This window comes from Penicillium soppii (assembly GCF_028829465.1).
Source record: "Penicillium soppii strain IBT 18220 chromosome Unknown utg000006l, whole genome shotgun sequence".
NCBI classification, from domain to species: Eukaryota; Fungi; Ascomycota; class Eurotiomycetes; order Eurotiales; family Aspergillaceae; genus Penicillium; species Penicillium soppii.
The window spans coordinates 1860953-1877828 of record NW_026643236.1 but is presented as its reverse complement, the minus strand read 5'-3'; the positions used below and the strand labels follow the sequence as shown (position 1 = coordinate 1877828).

The following is a 16876-nucleotide window of genomic DNA, read 5'->3' as shown; positions in this document are numbered from 1 at the left end:
AGACAAAAGAATATTGCATCAAGGAGTTATTGAAGCAAACCCCGCTTGAACTCAAAAAACAAGTCCTAGATTGGTGGATAATGCAAATGATATGATTATGTGGGTATCAAAATCAACCTTGAAACATTTAATTACAACCCGCGCACCTTCCGCACAGCCTCAAGTATCCTCCCATGAACCGAAGCCGGTCCAACAACCATTCCATGACACCCAGCCAGAGTGCGTCCCAGCGCACAGTCAACCGGTTTCCCCTCAAGATCTGTAACACGGACACCAAGCTCTTGCACAATAAGCATGCCACCGGCATGATCCCAGATCTTCGACCGATAGTCCTCCGACAACGGCAGCTTCACAAACGCATTACACCCACCCTGCACTGCAATGGCGACATACCGCATCTGTGCAGACCATAAATCAACCGGGTTCGGCCACGCACAGCCCAATTCCGCCGCGACTCGACCATGCGCTTCGAGATCCTGCGTCTTCGCCGCCCGCGTATCGATAAATTTCACCAAAGCCGTATCTTCAATCTGCGGCACTTGGTCAAGCGCGCGCCCGGGAAGCAAAGCGCCCGTTCCCAGAGGCCGAATGGTAACACCCTGCCCAACGACCGCGGACAGCATCTGGCCGTGGCCGTCGCGATCAACCCGATCCTCCGCAACAGGCCCAGAAGCCATCAGATTCGGACAACCGATAACACCGATTTTCTGGATCCCATTTTCAACTAGCGATAGACAAACAGCGTATTGCTCACCGCGGATGAAGGTCGCCGTGCCGTCTACGGGGTCGAGGGTCCAGGTGCGGGACGTGGGTGTGCAAGCGCCTTTCGCGCCGAGATCAATCAGATCGAGCAGCTCATCGCGGGTGGTGGGTGTATGGAGGAGGGCTTCGCTGGATGGGTCGTCGAGGTGGATTGAGGTTGCGAGATCCCAGGTTCGCTCAAGGAGAGTGGGGTTCGAGCGGAGGGCTGTGGCGTCTTCTTCACCGACTATGTCGTCGTTCGGGAAGACGTGGTGAATTGCGGCGATGATGGAGGCTTGCGCGGCGAAGTCGGCGATTGTTACGGGGGAATCGTCGCTCTTGTCCAGGGCGCCTTTATCCACCGCTAACAGAAGTTGTTCTGTTAAGAGAGCTGCTCTTTGGACGGCTAGACTGGCTAGTTGGAGCTCTTGGGCATAGGGGGTTGGGGTTGCCATATTGGTGATTGAGATTGGTGATCCCGTGGAACATTCAAAGTCAATTGGATACAGAATATGCAATTGGTAGAAATGTACAGATGAGATTATTTTCATGGAGGGGCATCACGTGCGGTGAATCACCGGTGAGTTCACTACGTCATCGGATCCAAGGTCCACAGGTAGACCTAGATGGTATTGTATATAATGTAGAACATAGTAGAGATGGAGATGTCTCCAAGAGATTTGAAATTTTTCTCAGTACCTTGGGGTCTTCGGTCAACTTTTCTTTTGAGGGAATCAAGTGCATTAGGAAATAATGAAATGTTAAATCGAAGAGACCCTATATAGAAGCCATTTAGATGCTAATCCAGCAGATGAGTGAGTGCTTATACATCTAGACTCAAGATATAGTACACATGTAAGTTTAATGGTATATATATAACTAAATATATGTGGAATTAAACAGCGGTGAAGTAAATTCCAATCCATAGAATCTTGACAACATTGTAGAATATATATGTTAGTTAGCACTAGCCCCTTGCCCCGCATGTCTCCTTACGTCGATCCTCCAACGTACGATCATGTTGCACTACAAAGGTAACTAACATATATACATAGTTATATACATACACTATGCGCCTAAATATCACTTGGGGTACTTCAATGTCATGTAAGTACGAGATCAGTGTTCCACACCTATTTATAGGCTAGAATCCACGCTGTAACAACTGTTTCATAGCCCAACCGGATAGCGGGTCTAATTTTCCTTGATTTGCCTAGACTTTTTTTTTTCAAGGTTTTACTCCTTCATCCCTCAGAATACTTTCAACGTATGATAATTTGAGCTGTCTTTTGTTTCGCAATATTGGGCTGTGCACGGTGATCGAAAGTTGCGCCATTTCAGGTTACAGTTCTCCATATGCGGAGTAAACTTTGAGCGCAGAGTGCTCAATTCTGGTATTTCACCAGGGACGAAATTGCTTGACCATATTTAAAGAAGCTATGATGTCCCTAACTACGATGAAGCGATCATCTTATTCAATTCATAGCCCTAAGCACTAAATCAAAGTACTAAAGAGTACCTTGGTTACGGTTCCAAATAAGGTTGATGTCATCGACTACACTTTTTTCTTGTTTCCCTTCATTTTCTTTTCTTATTTCCCCCATTGGATGGATCATATGATCTGATGACCTTATGCGGGGAACTACCCTTGGAACCTTGGCAACCTCTACTAGGTGTTACGCTATATATTATAAGACTGCCCCTCTTCTAGACCTTCACTTCTCTACATCTACGGAGTATCTTCATAGCTATCATGGCTTCCTTCAATCCCTTCGCTAGACGTGAAACTCACAGTGCTAGCTCTTTAAATACCTACCGCGTCCTCGTACCCCTCACCTGGGCGCTGGTCTTGATAACCGGCCTCTATTACTCATTCAATTCGCCCGACGATATCAAGAAGGGCAAGAAGATCTGGAAAGGAGCCAACAAGCACAACACTCCATTCAGTCAGAATAACACAGTGACTGGGATTTACTGGTTAGTTCAATCCACATATATCAACTTTCCACCTTACCTCTACCCGTTCTCTCCAGCTCCACATATATCGACCATCAACCCTAATCACATTTCCAGGATCCTCCTACTTCTCTCTCAGCTCAGCTACGTCTGGCACCTCTTTTCAAAGAACAATGTTCTCGTTACAGCCGCAGCCAATGTAGCCACCCACTTCATCCTGAATAATCTGTTCCTCTTTGCATGGATCCTCCTCTGGACTCGCAATCACTTCTGGGGCGCCGAGATTATCCTCATCGCTCACTTGATTAACCAAACTGTCACCTACTGGCGTCACCGCGGCCTGCCGGCCTTCGTACACCTTCCCGCTGTTGCCGGTCCCTATGCGTGGACACTAACAGCACTTTTCTGGAACGGTGCGGTAGCAGTCCACAGTCACAACCTTCCTGGTCGTATTGTTGCGAATATCTTTATCTGGGTTATTCTTGCAATCGGCTTATTTGATATCGTCATCCGTGAGGACTATATTCTTGGCTACTGCTTGAGTTTGTTGTCACTGTGTGAGTGGAACCCCTTATCGTTTTATGTTATTCGGCATAATTTCTTCTTGAGTCGAGTATGTGTGCTAACATACACATAGCGCTGGCACTCCAACAGATCTCTATCAAGATCATTGCCCTGCAGTGGATCTTTGCTTTTGTCGTCTTTGGTGTGTTCTTGGCTTCCACGCTCTACATCTCGACTACCAAGTACACTGGCCGCGACAGTCTCTTCCGCAGCATTGCTCACCCTGAGTCTTCGGACCGTGAGCGTGAGCCATTGCTTAACGAGGGGGTGTGAAATGTCGTCATGACCCACCGAATCCTCTCGCTTGGTCTAATTTTAGGGTCGGATCCTAGCGGAGAAGGAAAGTTTGGGAAACACGCAGGCTATATTTTGGACTCGACAATTATGCACTCTTTTATTCCGATACCACATGTAGTAATGCTTTGAATTAGCCCTTTTTATTCGGGTCAATGAATTTTGACCCACCTGGGCTTACGATGTTGAATATGCGTTCTTGATATTTGCTTTGAATCAAATGGACGGAAAATAATAATAATCACAAGCAAGGAATAACAATAATAGCAAATCATCTATGGAGTAGCACAACAAAATAGTACGATAGTATTAAATATATTTGTCAGTTGTAGGCAGAGGGGTAGAGACTTCGGCGCGTACAAAACACAGTTGCCCTGACAACCGACTTTCACCTCCACTTTGTTGATACAAGCTGCGGACGAACCGGCCTGGACTTGTTTGCCGACTCTATTCTTTTATCTTTTAATACTGTCTCCGCATTGTCCCCTCTGACTTCTTCATTATCTGGCTTGTGTGTCGAGCTCGAGTATTGATTGTAAGGCATTCCTCATCCGCATTCCTCAACTATCCACTAACCTTCGGAACCTGACAGCCCCATTTCAGTGATAGTGAGAAACAAGTGACTCTTGCGCAAGCCGTCTTATCCCTAAGAACCCAAGGGCCAGTGCAATGAGGTAGTGAGTTGTATATCAACAACAGATTCAATCATGAACCGCCATCCACCATCCAGTTACGGCGACGCGCCGCCTGGATACCCCGATGAGACATCCTCTTTTCTGTCTGATCCCGAATCACCAATCAATGCATCGCGCCTCAATGGTGGTACAATGCGCCTGCTACCAACCAGTAGTGATGGGGCCGATGACATGAGTAGTGCCAGAGCTCCCTCGCCTTCTCATTACAATTATGAACCAGACTATGATCACACCCCGTATGTGTTTCCCAACCCTACCAATGCAACCTTATTTCTTTTCACATTCCAGTGGTTTCCCTCGCTACGGAGCCACATTCATCATCAACTTTAAGTCATTGCTTGACGTGGTCGGGAGAATGGAAGAAAGCTTGTGCGTGGGTCATTGTTCGTGAATGAACATTGCTACTGCGCTTGAGCTGGGTTCCTGCCTCGTTGATCCCCAAGAAACATTGTGCACTTGCTTTCCCTACCAGCGTACATTGTGTTCGCTCCCACGTCGGCCATCTTCCAGCCAGCTTCAAGCAAAATGGAACGCCCTTTAAGACCAAGGTCTAACATCAGAACGCGCCATTCTAGGACCGGACAAGAGCCCGCATATGATCATTATTACCAGGTTCCTAGCGCGTCTTCGCCTTCACGCCCCCCATCCAGCTTAGGCAGCGGGCCTCATATGCCACCTCCCACAGCAAGTCTCGCAGACACATCCGTTTACCCTTCTATTCCTCCACGCACAGGATCTCCAATCCGTCCATGGAGCCCATCACACATTCGTCCCCCATCTGTGTCAAGTGTTGGTTACGAACGCTCCGATATCAACGGCAGTCCTCGACCTGGTACCCCTAGCTCAAGATATGGAGGTAGTCCTCGTCGGCCATTACCTCCTGCTCCGTTGTTTTCGGGACCAAAATCAACAGTAGACACCAGCATTGACATCGGTGATGGCCTCAGTGGAGACGATCCATTTGGGGGCGATGGCCGGACTATCCATCATACATCACGCGGCAGCGTTCGATCATTTATGAGCGAGTCAACAATGTTGGGCGATGAAAAGGACCTGCAAAAAGTCGATCTTGAAGACGAGGACGATGGAGACGAAACTGGCACTCTCGATCCTAATCTGCACTACGGTCCAGCCCCAGAGAAACAAGGCCGTCGCGGTGTTCGTTCCAAGCAGGTGGCCAAAAAAGAGGTCCAGCTTGTTAACGGCGAGCTGATCTTGGAGTGTAAGATCCCGACTATCCTGCACAGTTTTCTGCCCCGTCGCGATGAGCGCGAGTTCACGCATATGCGGTACACTGCCGTTACATCCGACCCCGATGACTTTGCGGAGCGCGGGTACAAGCTTCGCCAGCAGATTGGAACAACCACCCGTGAAACTGAGTTGTTTATTTGTGTTACCATGTACAACGAAGATGAAATTGGTTTTACGCGCACCATGCATGGTATCATGCAGAACATCAGTCACTTCTGTTCCCGAACCAAGTCTCGCACTTGGGGCCGTGATGGGTGGAAGAAGATTGTCGTTTGTATCGTCGCTGATGGACGTAAGAAGGTTCACCCGCGTACTCTTAACGCTTTGGCTGCCCTCGGTGTTTACCAGGAGGGTATTGCGAAAAACATTGTCAACCAAAAAGAAGTCCAGGCCCACGTGTACGAATACACAACTCAGGTCTCGCTCGATGACGATCTCAAGTTTAAGGGTGCTGAGAAGGGCATTGTGCCCTGTCAAGTCATTTTCTGTCTAAAGGAACACAACAAGAAGAAGTTGAATTCCCACCGTTGGTTCTTCAATGCCTTCGGACGTGCTCTTCAGCCTAATATTTGCATTCTGCTCGATGTCGGTACCCGCCCAGAGCAAACTGCTCTCTACCACCTATGGAAGGCCTTTGATCAAGACTCCAATGTCGCCGGTGCTGCCGGTGAGATTAAGGCTGGCAAAGGAAAGCACTGGCTTGGTCTCCTCAATCCCCTTGTTGCCAGTCAGAATTTCGAATACAAAATGTCGAACATTCTTGATAAGCCATTGGAATCAGTCTTTGGATACATTACGGTGCTTCCTGGTGCGCTGAGTGCGTACCGTTTCTTCGCCTTGCAGAACGATGCAGATGGTCACGGCCCACTCAACCAGTATTTCAAGGGTGAGACACTGCACGGTCAAGATGCGGACGTTTTTACGGCCAATATGTACTTAGCCGAGGATCGTATTCTTTGCTGGGAGTTGGTTGCAAAGCGAGAAGAGAGATGGGTGCTTAAATTTGTCAAGAACGCTGTTGGTGAGACCGATGTGCCAGATACGGTGCCCGAGTTCATTTCCCAGCGTCGCCGTTGGCTAAACGGTGCTTTCTTCGCGGCTGTTTACTCCATTTTCAATGCGAAGCAGATCTGGTACACAGATCATACTTTTGCCAGAAAGGTCCTGCTTCATATTGAATTCTTCTATCAATTCCTCAATCTTCTGTTTACCTACTTCGGTCTTGTGAGTGACTTTTTCCCCCTTTTTCCCTCAACCTCTGCTGACTTTCCACAGGCCAATTTTTATCTTGCTTTCTACTTCATTGCTGGCTCTTTGACTGATGAGAAGCTTGATCCCTTTGGACACAATATGGGCAAATACTTTTTCGTTGTTTTGAAATATGCTTGTGTTTTGGTCATGTGCCTGCAGTTCATTATCTCTCTGGGTAATCGACCGCAAGGTGCCAAGAACATGTATCTTTCCGGCATTGTCGTGTACGCGATTATTATGTTCTACACCGTCTTCTGTGCACTATATCTCGTTGTCAAGGAACTGATGGCACGAGCGGGTATAGGAAGCGACGATATGGCAGTGAGCGACAGTCTCATGATGAACATCGTTTTATCCATGCTTTCAACCGTCGGCCTCTACTTCTATACCTCCTTCCTCTACCTGGACCCATGGCACATGTTCACATCCTCCGCTCAATACTTCCTCCTTATGCCAAGTTACATTTGCATCTTGCAGGTTTACGCTTTCTGCAATACCCACGATGTGACATGGGGAACGAAGGGAGACAACGTGATTAACACAGACCTCGGTGCCGCAAAGGTCATTAAGGGCTCAACCGTCGTTGTCGAAATGCCTTCGGAGCAACTCGACATTGACTCTGGCTATGACGCTGCCCTCCGCAACCTCCGTGATCGCCTCGAGGTGCCTGAGCCCCCACCATCCGATTCCCAGCTGCAGGAGGATTACTACCGCGCTGTGCGCACCTATATGGTTTCCATCTGGATGGTTGCGAATGTTGTTCTCGGGATGGCCATTTCGGAAGTCTACGGTGTTGATGCCGGCGGTACAAACATTTACCTTTCTATTATCCTCTGGTCTGTGGCTGTTCTCGCTGGTATTCGTGCTATCGGCTCAACTGCCTACGCTATCCTCCACCTTGTTCACAAGATTGTTGAAGCAAAGACGAAGTTCGATGCCGGTAATATGAGCAACTTCGCCCCTAGCTCCTACGGTGGATCGAGTGTCGGTGCCACTTCCGAGTCTAATAAAAGTGCGGCTCGTCCTGTGCGCTACGGTGGTGGTACATCGATTAAGGATAAGCTTTCTGAGGCTCGATGGTCTGCTGGTCGCGCGGTCAATAAAGCTATGTTCTGGCGCAAGTAGATTGCGATTTTGTTCACTTTGAGTTGGAATTCCCATCATCTTCTGGTGTTATCTTTGGCGTTTTCTTTAAGATATCAGGGGTATAATCTTTTTTTTCTTTGTTTCATGATGGAAATATTGTCACGATATTGCTTTTTGTTTACTAGTCTGATTTTGCTTTTTAATGCCCGTTGCCCTTTGTTTTTGGAAATGTGGACATGTCTGGTGATGGATGTATTTATGCTTTTTCATGGGATGTCAAATTAATGCACCGGATGATCAGTTAACTAAGCATTTGCTCTGTCTCTACATCGTACCTAGCTTTCGCTAAGGCTCGTAAAGAATGGGCGGCTGCTTAGCCCTCGCTTCTGCCGATGCTAAGCCAATAGCCGGATGTGAGAACACGATTTGATGAATATACAAAGTGTCAAGAGCCCCATCTTCTCTCTCCAGATATCACTGCCATCATGTTGATGATCTACCCCTGGACATAATTCATCTCATTGTGCGCGATCTTAATGGCAATGATCTCGCTCACCTGGTATCATCATGATCCCAACTGAACGCTATGTTACGACAAAGTCTCTACACCGACGAGACCTGGAAAAAGAACCACTAGAACGGAGGAATAGAGAGTCCGAGAGAGCATAACTGACATCGTCAGACTTGCTAGACAGGATGTACTCGGGTACAGAAGTCAATTTGTCCTTGGTGGATCCGCCATTTTGAATTTGTTGTCTAAAGTTGTAAACTTTTTGTATGAAAATGAAAGGACGGTTACACCCAAAATGAGAAAGGAAGTGGAAGATACCGTTCATGCTGAATTAGATCGTGGCTTCATACAAGACCAGAAACCAAACTCGATAGCTATTCGTTGTTAAGTGAAAGAATAGATGGTTCCAAAATGCAGGGTAAGATGATGATTGATTAATTTACCCAGAACTAGCCTGATAATACTGATTCGCATATAATAATGAGCGTGAGTGTGCCAAATTTGCACAAAAATATCTAATAACAATACCCATTCAGGGAGCCAACATTATACAGTTGATCCACCACAATTCAAACATGCCAAAATATTCCCAGGAAGCAGCGGCCATTGGGCTGTGAGTCCACAAATGGGGCGGTGTTGTGAATGGAATTTTTGCCTTATGCAGAGGCGTCGGCGGAAGCATCAGCGGAGGCATTGGCCGAAGCATTGGCTTCAGCGGAAGCATTAGCAGAGGCAGAGGCGTTCGCGGAAGCGTGGGCCTCAGCAGAGGCCTGGGCAGATGCAGAGCCACTAAGAGAGCCGCTTGCACCGCCTGAGGTGCCTGTTGGGCCGGGGATAGCAAAGCTCACACTGGTGCTCCAGCTAATTTCCTGGGGGAAGTTCCAGTGCCAGAGCCTACGCCACCAGAGACGCTTGTACCAGACGAACCAGATCCGGAACCGCTAACACCAGCGGAGCCATTGCCAGAAACATCAGTCCCAGAAGAACCCGAGTCGGAAGAACCGGAAGCAGGGGAGCTGGACTCGGGAGATGCGGCGCCAGAAGAACTCGCGCCGAGAGAGCCGGTTCCAGAAGCACCACCAGAAGCACCGCCAGAGGCACCACCGGAGACACCAGCGCCGAGAGATTCAGATCCAGAGGCACCACCAGAAGCGCTACCAGAACCACCAAGACCAGCGCTTCCTGAAGTGCTTGCACCAAGGGAACCAGTTCCTGAGGCACCACCAGAAGTGCTACCAGAAGCACCGAGTTCAGCACCACCAGTAGCACCGGCGCCGACAGAGCCAGTTCCAGAAGCACCACCGGAGAGACTGCCAGATCCACCGAGACCAGCACCACCGGTAGCACCGGCACCGACAGCTCCAGTTCCAGAAGCACCACCGGAGAGACTGCCAGAGCCACCGAGCCCAGCGGAGCCGGAGCCACCACCAGAGGCACTGCCAGATCCACTGAGACCAGCACTTCCAGAGCCGCCAATACCAGCGGAGCCTGAATCATCAGCGCCAAGGGATCCAGTACCAGAAGCACCACCAGAGGCGCTGCCGGAGCCACTAAGGCCTGCGGAGCCAGATCCGCCGAGCTCGGCGCTACCAGAGTCACCTAGACCCGCACCGCCAGATGAGCTTGCGCCAAGAGACCCAGTTCCAGAGGTATCGCCAGAAGCGCTGCTAGATCCACCGAGACCAAGACCAGCGCTGCCAGAGCCACCAAGGCCGAGGCCGGCGCCGAGACCGCTAGTAGCAGATCCCCCGAGGCTAGCGGAGCCAGATCCAGAGGCATCAGCGGAGGCATCGGCAGAGGCATCGGCAGAGGCGTCGGCAGAGGCGTCGGCGGAAGAGTCGGCGGAACCACTGGCGGAAGCGGAGCCGCCACCCAACCAGCTAGGAATAAAAGAGCTAAGACCACCGCTAGCAGAGCCGCTACCACTGCCCTCGCCGCTGAGAGCGGAATCGAGCCAAAGGCAGGGTTCGCGAGTCTCGAGGGTTTTGTTAAAGGGGGCTGCGAGAGCAGTACCCGCAAGGAAAAGGATCGCAGTATTCTTCATGTTGCCGGAACGATGAAGAAGGAAAAGAAAGATAGAGTGCTGATGATTGACTCTGGAGGAAAGAAAGAAAAAGAAGAGCGAATGGAAATCAAGCTGATCCAGTCAACTGAAGCAAAAGAAGGAAGTGAGGTGATGATGAGAACTGATAGGTGTTGGAAGATGCCCGTTCTTATAGCCCTCTCGAGGTATGGATCGGGCCGAGAAATGATCATATTCTGGTGAGTGGGCTCATGCTCGATTGCGCTCGTTCTTGAAAATTGAGCAATATCTTGCCGTGCATTGTTGGTGAAACTACGGCTCTGCCCGTGTCTTGTGGTGTCCTGTTTCAGAGTACCACAAGTCCAGTTCGTCGAGTTCATTTTCATTTTCGAGATGTTCGGGACCGGTCGTTTCATATGCCTCATAATTGAGCTTGCGATTTCTTCGAGCCTAGCGAAGAACAAGGTGAACAGAATTTTATCAATCACACCATGAAAGCACAAAGTGTTGAAGGCGTATAGATCTGGGTGGGGACCGCCTGTGCATCGTATACAATGCTCAAGCCACTCGATGAACCCTGTTTCTTCATACTCACCAGAGGCTAGGTCAAAGGAACTGATACAGAAGGTTGTTTTATTTAGATAAACAGGAACAGGTGATTGGCCGAATTGACTCAAAATTGAGTCGTTCTGCCAAAATTATCTCGAAACTCCATACAGTGGACACCAAATGGGTTCGGGGTTCTCAGTGCCCGCGTCCGATAATTTCGAACGCCGAACCGTTCGTGAATCCAATGGTTCTGTGCGAGATGCTTCTTTTTAGGTGGTCGTGCTGTCAGGGGATAATTAAGGAGAAGGTGGATTCTAAGTAGCTTGTGAGCCAGTCGCAACCTTCGCCATATACACGAGATCCACCTACAAGAAAACAATGAAGACTTGAGCAACAATGAAGACTTGAGCATGAGGTTTTGTCCAGTTCTGTTTCGAAGATCAATTGAGTGTAGATATTCAGAGCTTCAAAGTCCAGTTACGTGCAACCTCAGAACAATTTCTGAGATCAATGGACCAAGCCCCTTTGCACTTGACAAAATGCACATAACGGAGCTTCGAAAAAGGAGCTTTGTTTCTTGGGTCGTCACAGGAAATGCACCGCTAAAGCAGTCTCTGAGGATCATCGCCCCACAGTGCATGAGATCAGTGTAGTTCGTTTCAGCTTTAGGGTATTTGCTAAGACAATTCCTAACGCCCCACACTGCAAAATAGCATAGTCTGTCACTTCCGCTATGGTCGAAGATAATTGAACTCGGCAAAACTGGCTTGCTTCGTCTAAAAACTAAAATCAAAAAGTCCAAATTCTTGGTGGTTAAGCGGGCAAAAATAGAACCAACCCCTTGACTACCCCAACCTATTTTATCCTAAACATTTAAACCAAGGATATGAAAACAGCCAGGGCTATCTGAATCTTGGTTTGGTACTTGCATACCTAGTCAAGCACACGGAAAAGAAGGAAAGGCGGGAAATGGAAAGCAAACACATTTCTTCGTAGGAGGAACATCTTCATCCTGCTTCTACTTTGCCATCCATTAATGTGTGACGCTGCCACCAGGGTGGAAAAACACAGTAAAATTGCGTTGCTTTAAAGTGTACTCTTTTATGATCAACTAGAGAAGATTAGCAAGGAGAAGAAGGCATGAGTCAACGGTGGATAAGACGAATGCGCTTCGCGGAATTCTCGAGTACACTGATTCTGTTCTAGATGAATGATCTGTCACTCTCCAGTCTATCTGCTGTCTTATATACGGCACCGCTGTCTAGCATCAGTCTTTTGTTTTTTCCAAGGAGAATCTTAAAATCTCACAGACATCAACATCAAAGCTCCATAGGGTGTAGTCAGTGCATGCTCTGTTGTAAAATATGATTGTGAAACAAGTTTCCGTCGTTATCAAAGAGTGGTCAGGGTCACAGAGAACCTTGCAGGCTATCAATAACTACTCGACGATTTTGAGCAGAGACATCGTGAAGAAGCGGAACTAAAGGAAGCCTGGCATACTCAGCGCTCCGCCTCCTAAGATCAAACACAGATTCCATATGTTTTTTATCTCTTCATCTTAACTTTCCCACTTCATCAACCTACATAAACCATCCCACTTTCTATTCCACCTCTTTTTCTTTATTCAAACCATTGTCAAAGTTCTTCAGTTCCTTGAGCTCATTCTTTATCGAATCCATCGTCAAGGTTCTCAAACTTATTCAGCTCATACGCGTTTTGAGCTAGAAGGACAGCTTCTTGTCTTCGCCTCATTCAACCGAGCGCGCTACCCTCACTTTCACCTCATTCACCACTGCGTTTTCCATACAGGTTCACGCCCTCAGTGAGAATCTGACATCAACATTCGCCTCACTTGCGAGCACTCGGCACTCAGCTGCGCGCTCACTTCAGCCGCAGTCTCAAAAGTATCTGGTAGGCCACTATATCAGAGCTAAATGTTGGATCAGATCTCGACGTGTGGTGATATGTATAGATGAGATCGTGTCCAAGAGGCCTAAAAACATATAAAAGTCTCCTCGTCTAGCGATATCATAAGTTGGTTCGCTGCCATATATATATATAATCGAAAGGGGATTAAAGATACACCTGTAGTAATGACAATGATTTCAGATTTTGTCGCCAGACTTTCTGGACGGAAGATATATTTTGGATCCTTGAATGAAACTCTGGGTCGTACGGGTAAATAATTTAGCCGGTACCGTCGACGGTCTAGATCCTATAAACAGTCTCGCCAATAGATTTTACGGTCGATTGTGCGATGAGCCTTGGGTTGTCTCGCTTGACAAAGGAGCACATCTGCCGGGCATTAGCCAGTGGAGTCAATCTAGTAATATCAACAACAACGCCACGAGTGACGATTCATGAATCTTCCCGCCCCCACACTACAATCCTGGATGTCTCAAGGGTACAAAGAGAAGCCAGGCTACAGCCTCATACCAACTACAGCAGAGATAGGGCGAGCGGGTTACGAGCGAGCTGTCTCTCGGCAGTGATGGCGGAGGTGACTTCCGATATGGGCTCATGGAGGAAGCCAAACTACTGGATAAGCGTAGCCCGTTGAGTGACTGGACTTAAATCTCATCTGTAGCCGTTCTCTTGATCTTGATGACGCCCATTCCCAGGTTAGGAGGACATAGGAACAAGACATTGCAACCATGGCACCCACCGATGCAGATAAGATGATGTATTCGGACTCCGACACCCGGGTCGAGGTGTGAGTATCGTTACTATCCCATTCATGACTCAACTAAGATTGTTATACTTTTCATGGTCTAATTAAAGTCGTGAGCGGACGCCTCATTCACCATCTTGAACGCTCCTTTGCCCTCGAAGTCACCCTCGATTTGGTGAAGGGGGCCGATTTCTTCTGTCACAAACCGCCCATGCACTTCCATGTGCAAGAAGAATATATTGAATCAATTCAAGGCCGCCTGGTGCTGGAGATTGACGGCCGGGAAGTGGTGCTAAAGCCAGGTGATGGGCCTTACAGCAACAAGCCGTACAAAGACCATCGATCGTACCCTCTTTCGCTAGATCGGCAATAAGATGGCAATACAGTGGTCAAGTTCCTGTTATCGGGTGAGAAGACCGACAGCGTGAACTAAGCCCGGTTTCCTTTGAGAATTGGTACCAGTATCAGAATGATTTGGTTGTGAATGGGGCTAAGATTTACCTGATCCAGCTGTTTAGCGTATGTCCTCCTTCCATTCCTATCCTTTGAATGTTTCGGTCTCATGTCTGACTCATGGATACAGGTATTTGACGCCGGTGGAACGTACATCTCCCTCCCGTGGTGGGTTCCTTTTGGGCAGACCGTTTCACGCACTATGGGCCTCGTCGTGGGGCGATGGGTGGGCGGTTTACTGGGCTATCAGCCTTTCTATCGTAAATGGACGTCAGATTGGGATTTGGCTTGCCAAAAGATGAAATATTCGTTCTTTCAACGGCGATTTGCCGATCACTCAAAAGTGTTGGATTGATATAGCAAATGATTCATGTAACCACGCGGCTCGTGAGATAGTCCTCCTCAAATCACCTACATGTCTTCAATCACAACGTGAACTATCCGCTCCTATGATTGTTGCTATCTACTCCGAAATGGTCTTGAGAACCTCCTCCACATTTGCAAAGGCTAGTTCTTCTTTGGTCTCCTTCCAGAGCTGTTCAGAGATCTTCTCTCCCTCTGCGGTGTAGATGATCGGTGCCAACCTGTAAACGGTTTAGCGATAGCTTTAATCATGATACATATGGAAGCAACTCACGGCACAATTTTCTGAAAGGAGAGAAACTCGCCATGCGTCTCCTGGCCATGTTTGACGGCTGCATCGGTGATCATTCGGGCTCCAACAGCAGCGGTGTTGGCCAGCCGGCGCATCACGACTTTCGCGATCGCTCCAGAGAAAGTCTTATTATGCTCACGGTTGAATTCGGAATCGTGAACAGAGCCCGGCGACGCGGCATTGATGACCACCACAGAAGGCGGTACAATAGAGGCCAAATATGACAGGAAGAACTGTCCCAGCAGCTTGGAGACCATCATCCGATCCAAGGGGTCTACCTTAGCGTCCTTCTGGTCGAGCGATGCCAGCAGCGGGAAACTTTTCTTCTCCTTGAAGGCTGTCCACGCAGAGACTTCCGATGAGACAATCGTAATCCGACTCGGACCCCCTTGCGCGGCGCGTTTTTCTTTAACCACCGGGAGCAGTAGAATTGCCAGCAGGGCTGTCGAGAGATAATTGACCTGGATCATCTCATCATGGCCCGTCTCGGGGTTAAAGACGCGTGTTGCGTTGCCGATGCCGATGTTCAGCACGACAATATCCAACCGGGGGAGGCTCTTGGTACGCTCCGCAAAGGCGACGATAGAGTCATAGTCGGACTGATCAAGTTTCCAGACCTCGATGCTATCATCGCACAGACTCCGGCCTGCGGCTAACTTCTTCTTCGCTGTCTGGCCTCTCTCTTCACTGCGGACGGCAAGAATGAGCTTGCTCAGTCCCAGGTCGAGGAGCTGCCGGCTAGTTTCCAGGCCTACCCCCGTGTTGGATCCGGTCACCAAAGCAGTCTTGCCCACGAGGCTGACTCCCTGGACCGTGACGGGCTTGACGGTGAGCTGGTTGTAGAAGAAGCGAGGCACGCTGGCCTGCTTTTCCGGAGTCACGTCGAACTTGGTCCCCATTTCTTCAGCTGATGAGGTGAGATATCAAAGGTGGGTCCGTAAGGAGGGTTAGAAAGGGAGTGGAATGTTTCTAATGTGTGGAATGGAGGAGATTGAGTTGGCCGCGACTAGTCTCTTGGATTGATACACGGGTCGATCTGCCCTAATCGACAATAGGAAAATGCCAAGCATGTCAGATTTTAGTTCGTTCTTAAGGCGATCGCTATCTTCGGGTAACTTAACCCGGATCCTGTAATAGCCTTGTCGGATGTGCGATCCGGGACCTGGACAGAGCTATTGTCCTATTCAGACCGTAAGATTGTATCACGACAAGTATATAGCGGTGTGGCCATCCGGTCCCCATCTCGCAGGCATTCCGAGAGGGGATCAACCACAATGGATTACTTACAGAGGCCATGAACCTGCTCAGTGCCCTAATTGGGGCGTCTGCAGCAGGGGCTCTAGCAGCCTCCAAGGGCGATGTGGCTAAATTCTCCTCCTTTGTGCAGCGCCTCGGGCTATCCACTGCCGATACCCGTACCCTGGCGGCGCAGTATGCAAAGGCTAGGGGCCCCGTTGCTATTTAAAACATTGCGTGTTTGACTGCCTAGGCCATTCTTGGCACCGTCGATACATCGCCCCTCAACCAGAATACTGTGGAGGTGAATTGGTAGGATGTTGTCACTTTGATTTGTGTATGTTCGGGCTTCTTGCTGACCACACCGTGCAGGTCCGAATCATGCGTCGCAGAGCCCCACTGCATCATTCAGCCCGAGGGAGCCCAGGATGTTTCCACCACGGTCAAAGTCATCAACTTCTTCCAGGTGAAATTTGCACTGCGCAGTGGCGGACACTCGCCGAACCCCGGCTAGTCGAGCGTCAGTAGCCAAGGTATCCTGCTCGAATTGTCTCGATTGAACTCTGTCAGCTTGTCGACCGATGGTCAGATAGCAAGTGTCGGTCCGGTTCTTCGCTGGGGCGAAGTTACGACGGCATGAAACGCCGAGAAGGCCGTGGTGATCCGGGGGAGACTGCCCACGGTGGGTGTCGGTGGTCTGATTCTCAGAGGTAAGTTACGAAGGCGTCTTTGCTTTTGGACCGAAAGAAGTGTCTAACGAGGAATTACAGGAGAATACCATCACATGTCTAATCAATCGCTTTGGCCTGGGCAGCAGACAACGTGAAGAATTTGGAGGTTGTCTGGCAAACGCAACAATTGTCAACGCCAAAGCAAAGCAGAACAATGATCTATTCTGGGCCCTCAAGGGCGGTGGGCCCAACTATGGCATCGTCTCTCG

At 49.0% G+C, this 16876-nt stretch overlaps 7 protein-coding genes across 7 annotated transcripts; 5 read left to right on the top strand and 2 right to left on the bottom strand.

Annotated features, from left to right (window-relative positions):
- Nucleotides 1–131: 131 nt before the first annotated feature.
- N7529_008048 (inositol monophosphatase family protein) lies at nucleotides 132–1196 on the bottom strand (the record flags this gene model as incomplete). Its single annotated transcript, XM_057243575.1, has 1 exon — nucleotides 132–1196. One exon carries the CDS (start codon nucleotides 1194–1196, stop codon nucleotides 132–134), a length of 1065 nt encoding a protein of 354 aa, XP_057095113.1.
- Nucleotides 1197–2494: 1298 nt separating this feature from the next.
- On the top strand, nucleotides 2495–3534 carry N7529_008047 (DUF1774 domain-containing protein; the record flags this gene model as incomplete). Its single annotated transcript, XM_057243574.1, has 3 exons — nucleotides 2495–2718; nucleotides 2815–3254; nucleotides 3335–3534. The coding sequence occupies 3 exons, from the start codon at nucleotides 2495–2497 to the stop codon at nucleotides 3532–3534; spliced, it is 864 nt and encodes a 287-aa protein (XP_057095112.1).
- Nucleotides 3535–4262: 728 nt separating this feature from the next.
- chsB (chitin synthase class II) lies at nucleotides 4263–7877 on the top strand (the record flags this gene model as incomplete). The annotated part of the gene is made up of 2 exons (XM_057243573.1): nucleotides 4263–4486; nucleotides 4826–7877. 2 exons carry the CDS (start codon nucleotides 4263–4265, stop codon nucleotides 7875–7877), a joined length of 3276 nt encoding a protein of 1091 aa, XP_057095111.1.
- A 1047-nt stretch (nucleotides 7878–8924) lies between these two features.
- Nucleotides 8925–10615, top strand: N7529_008045 (uncharacterized protein; the record flags this gene model as incomplete). The annotated part of the gene is made up of 3 exons (XM_057243572.1): nucleotides 8925–8962; nucleotides 9188–9998; nucleotides 10250–10615. The coding sequence occupies 3 exons, from the start codon at nucleotides 8925–8927 to the stop codon at nucleotides 10613–10615; spliced, it is 1215 nt and encodes a 404-aa protein (XP_057095110.1).
- A 2960-nt stretch (nucleotides 10616–13575) lies between these two features.
- On the top strand, nucleotides 13576–13965 carry N7529_008044 (uncharacterized protein; the record flags this gene model as incomplete). Its single annotated transcript, XM_057243571.1, has 2 exons — nucleotides 13576–13634; nucleotides 13710–13965. 2 exons carry the CDS (start codon nucleotides 13576–13578, stop codon nucleotides 13963–13965), a joined length of 315 nt encoding a protein of 104 aa, XP_057095109.1.
- A 543-nt stretch (nucleotides 13966–14508) lies between these two features.
- Nucleotides 14509–15599, bottom strand: N7529_008043 (Short-chain dehydrogenase/reductase SDR; the record flags this gene model as incomplete). Its single annotated transcript, XM_057243570.1, has 2 exons — nucleotides 14509–14629; nucleotides 14683–15599. The coding sequence occupies 2 exons, from the start codon at nucleotides 15597–15599 to the stop codon at nucleotides 14509–14511; spliced, it is 1038 nt and encodes a 345-aa protein (XP_057095108.1).
- A 395-nt stretch (nucleotides 15600–15994) lies between these two features.
- Nucleotides 15995–16450, top strand: N7529_008042 (CAZyme family AA7; the record flags this gene model as incomplete). The annotated part of the gene is made up of 2 exons (XM_057243569.1): nucleotides 15995–16131; nucleotides 16309–16450. The coding sequence occupies 2 exons, from the start codon at nucleotides 15995–15997 to the stop codon at nucleotides 16448–16450; spliced, it is 279 nt and encodes a 92-aa protein (XP_057095107.1).
- Nucleotides 16451–16876: the final 426 nt, after the last annotated feature.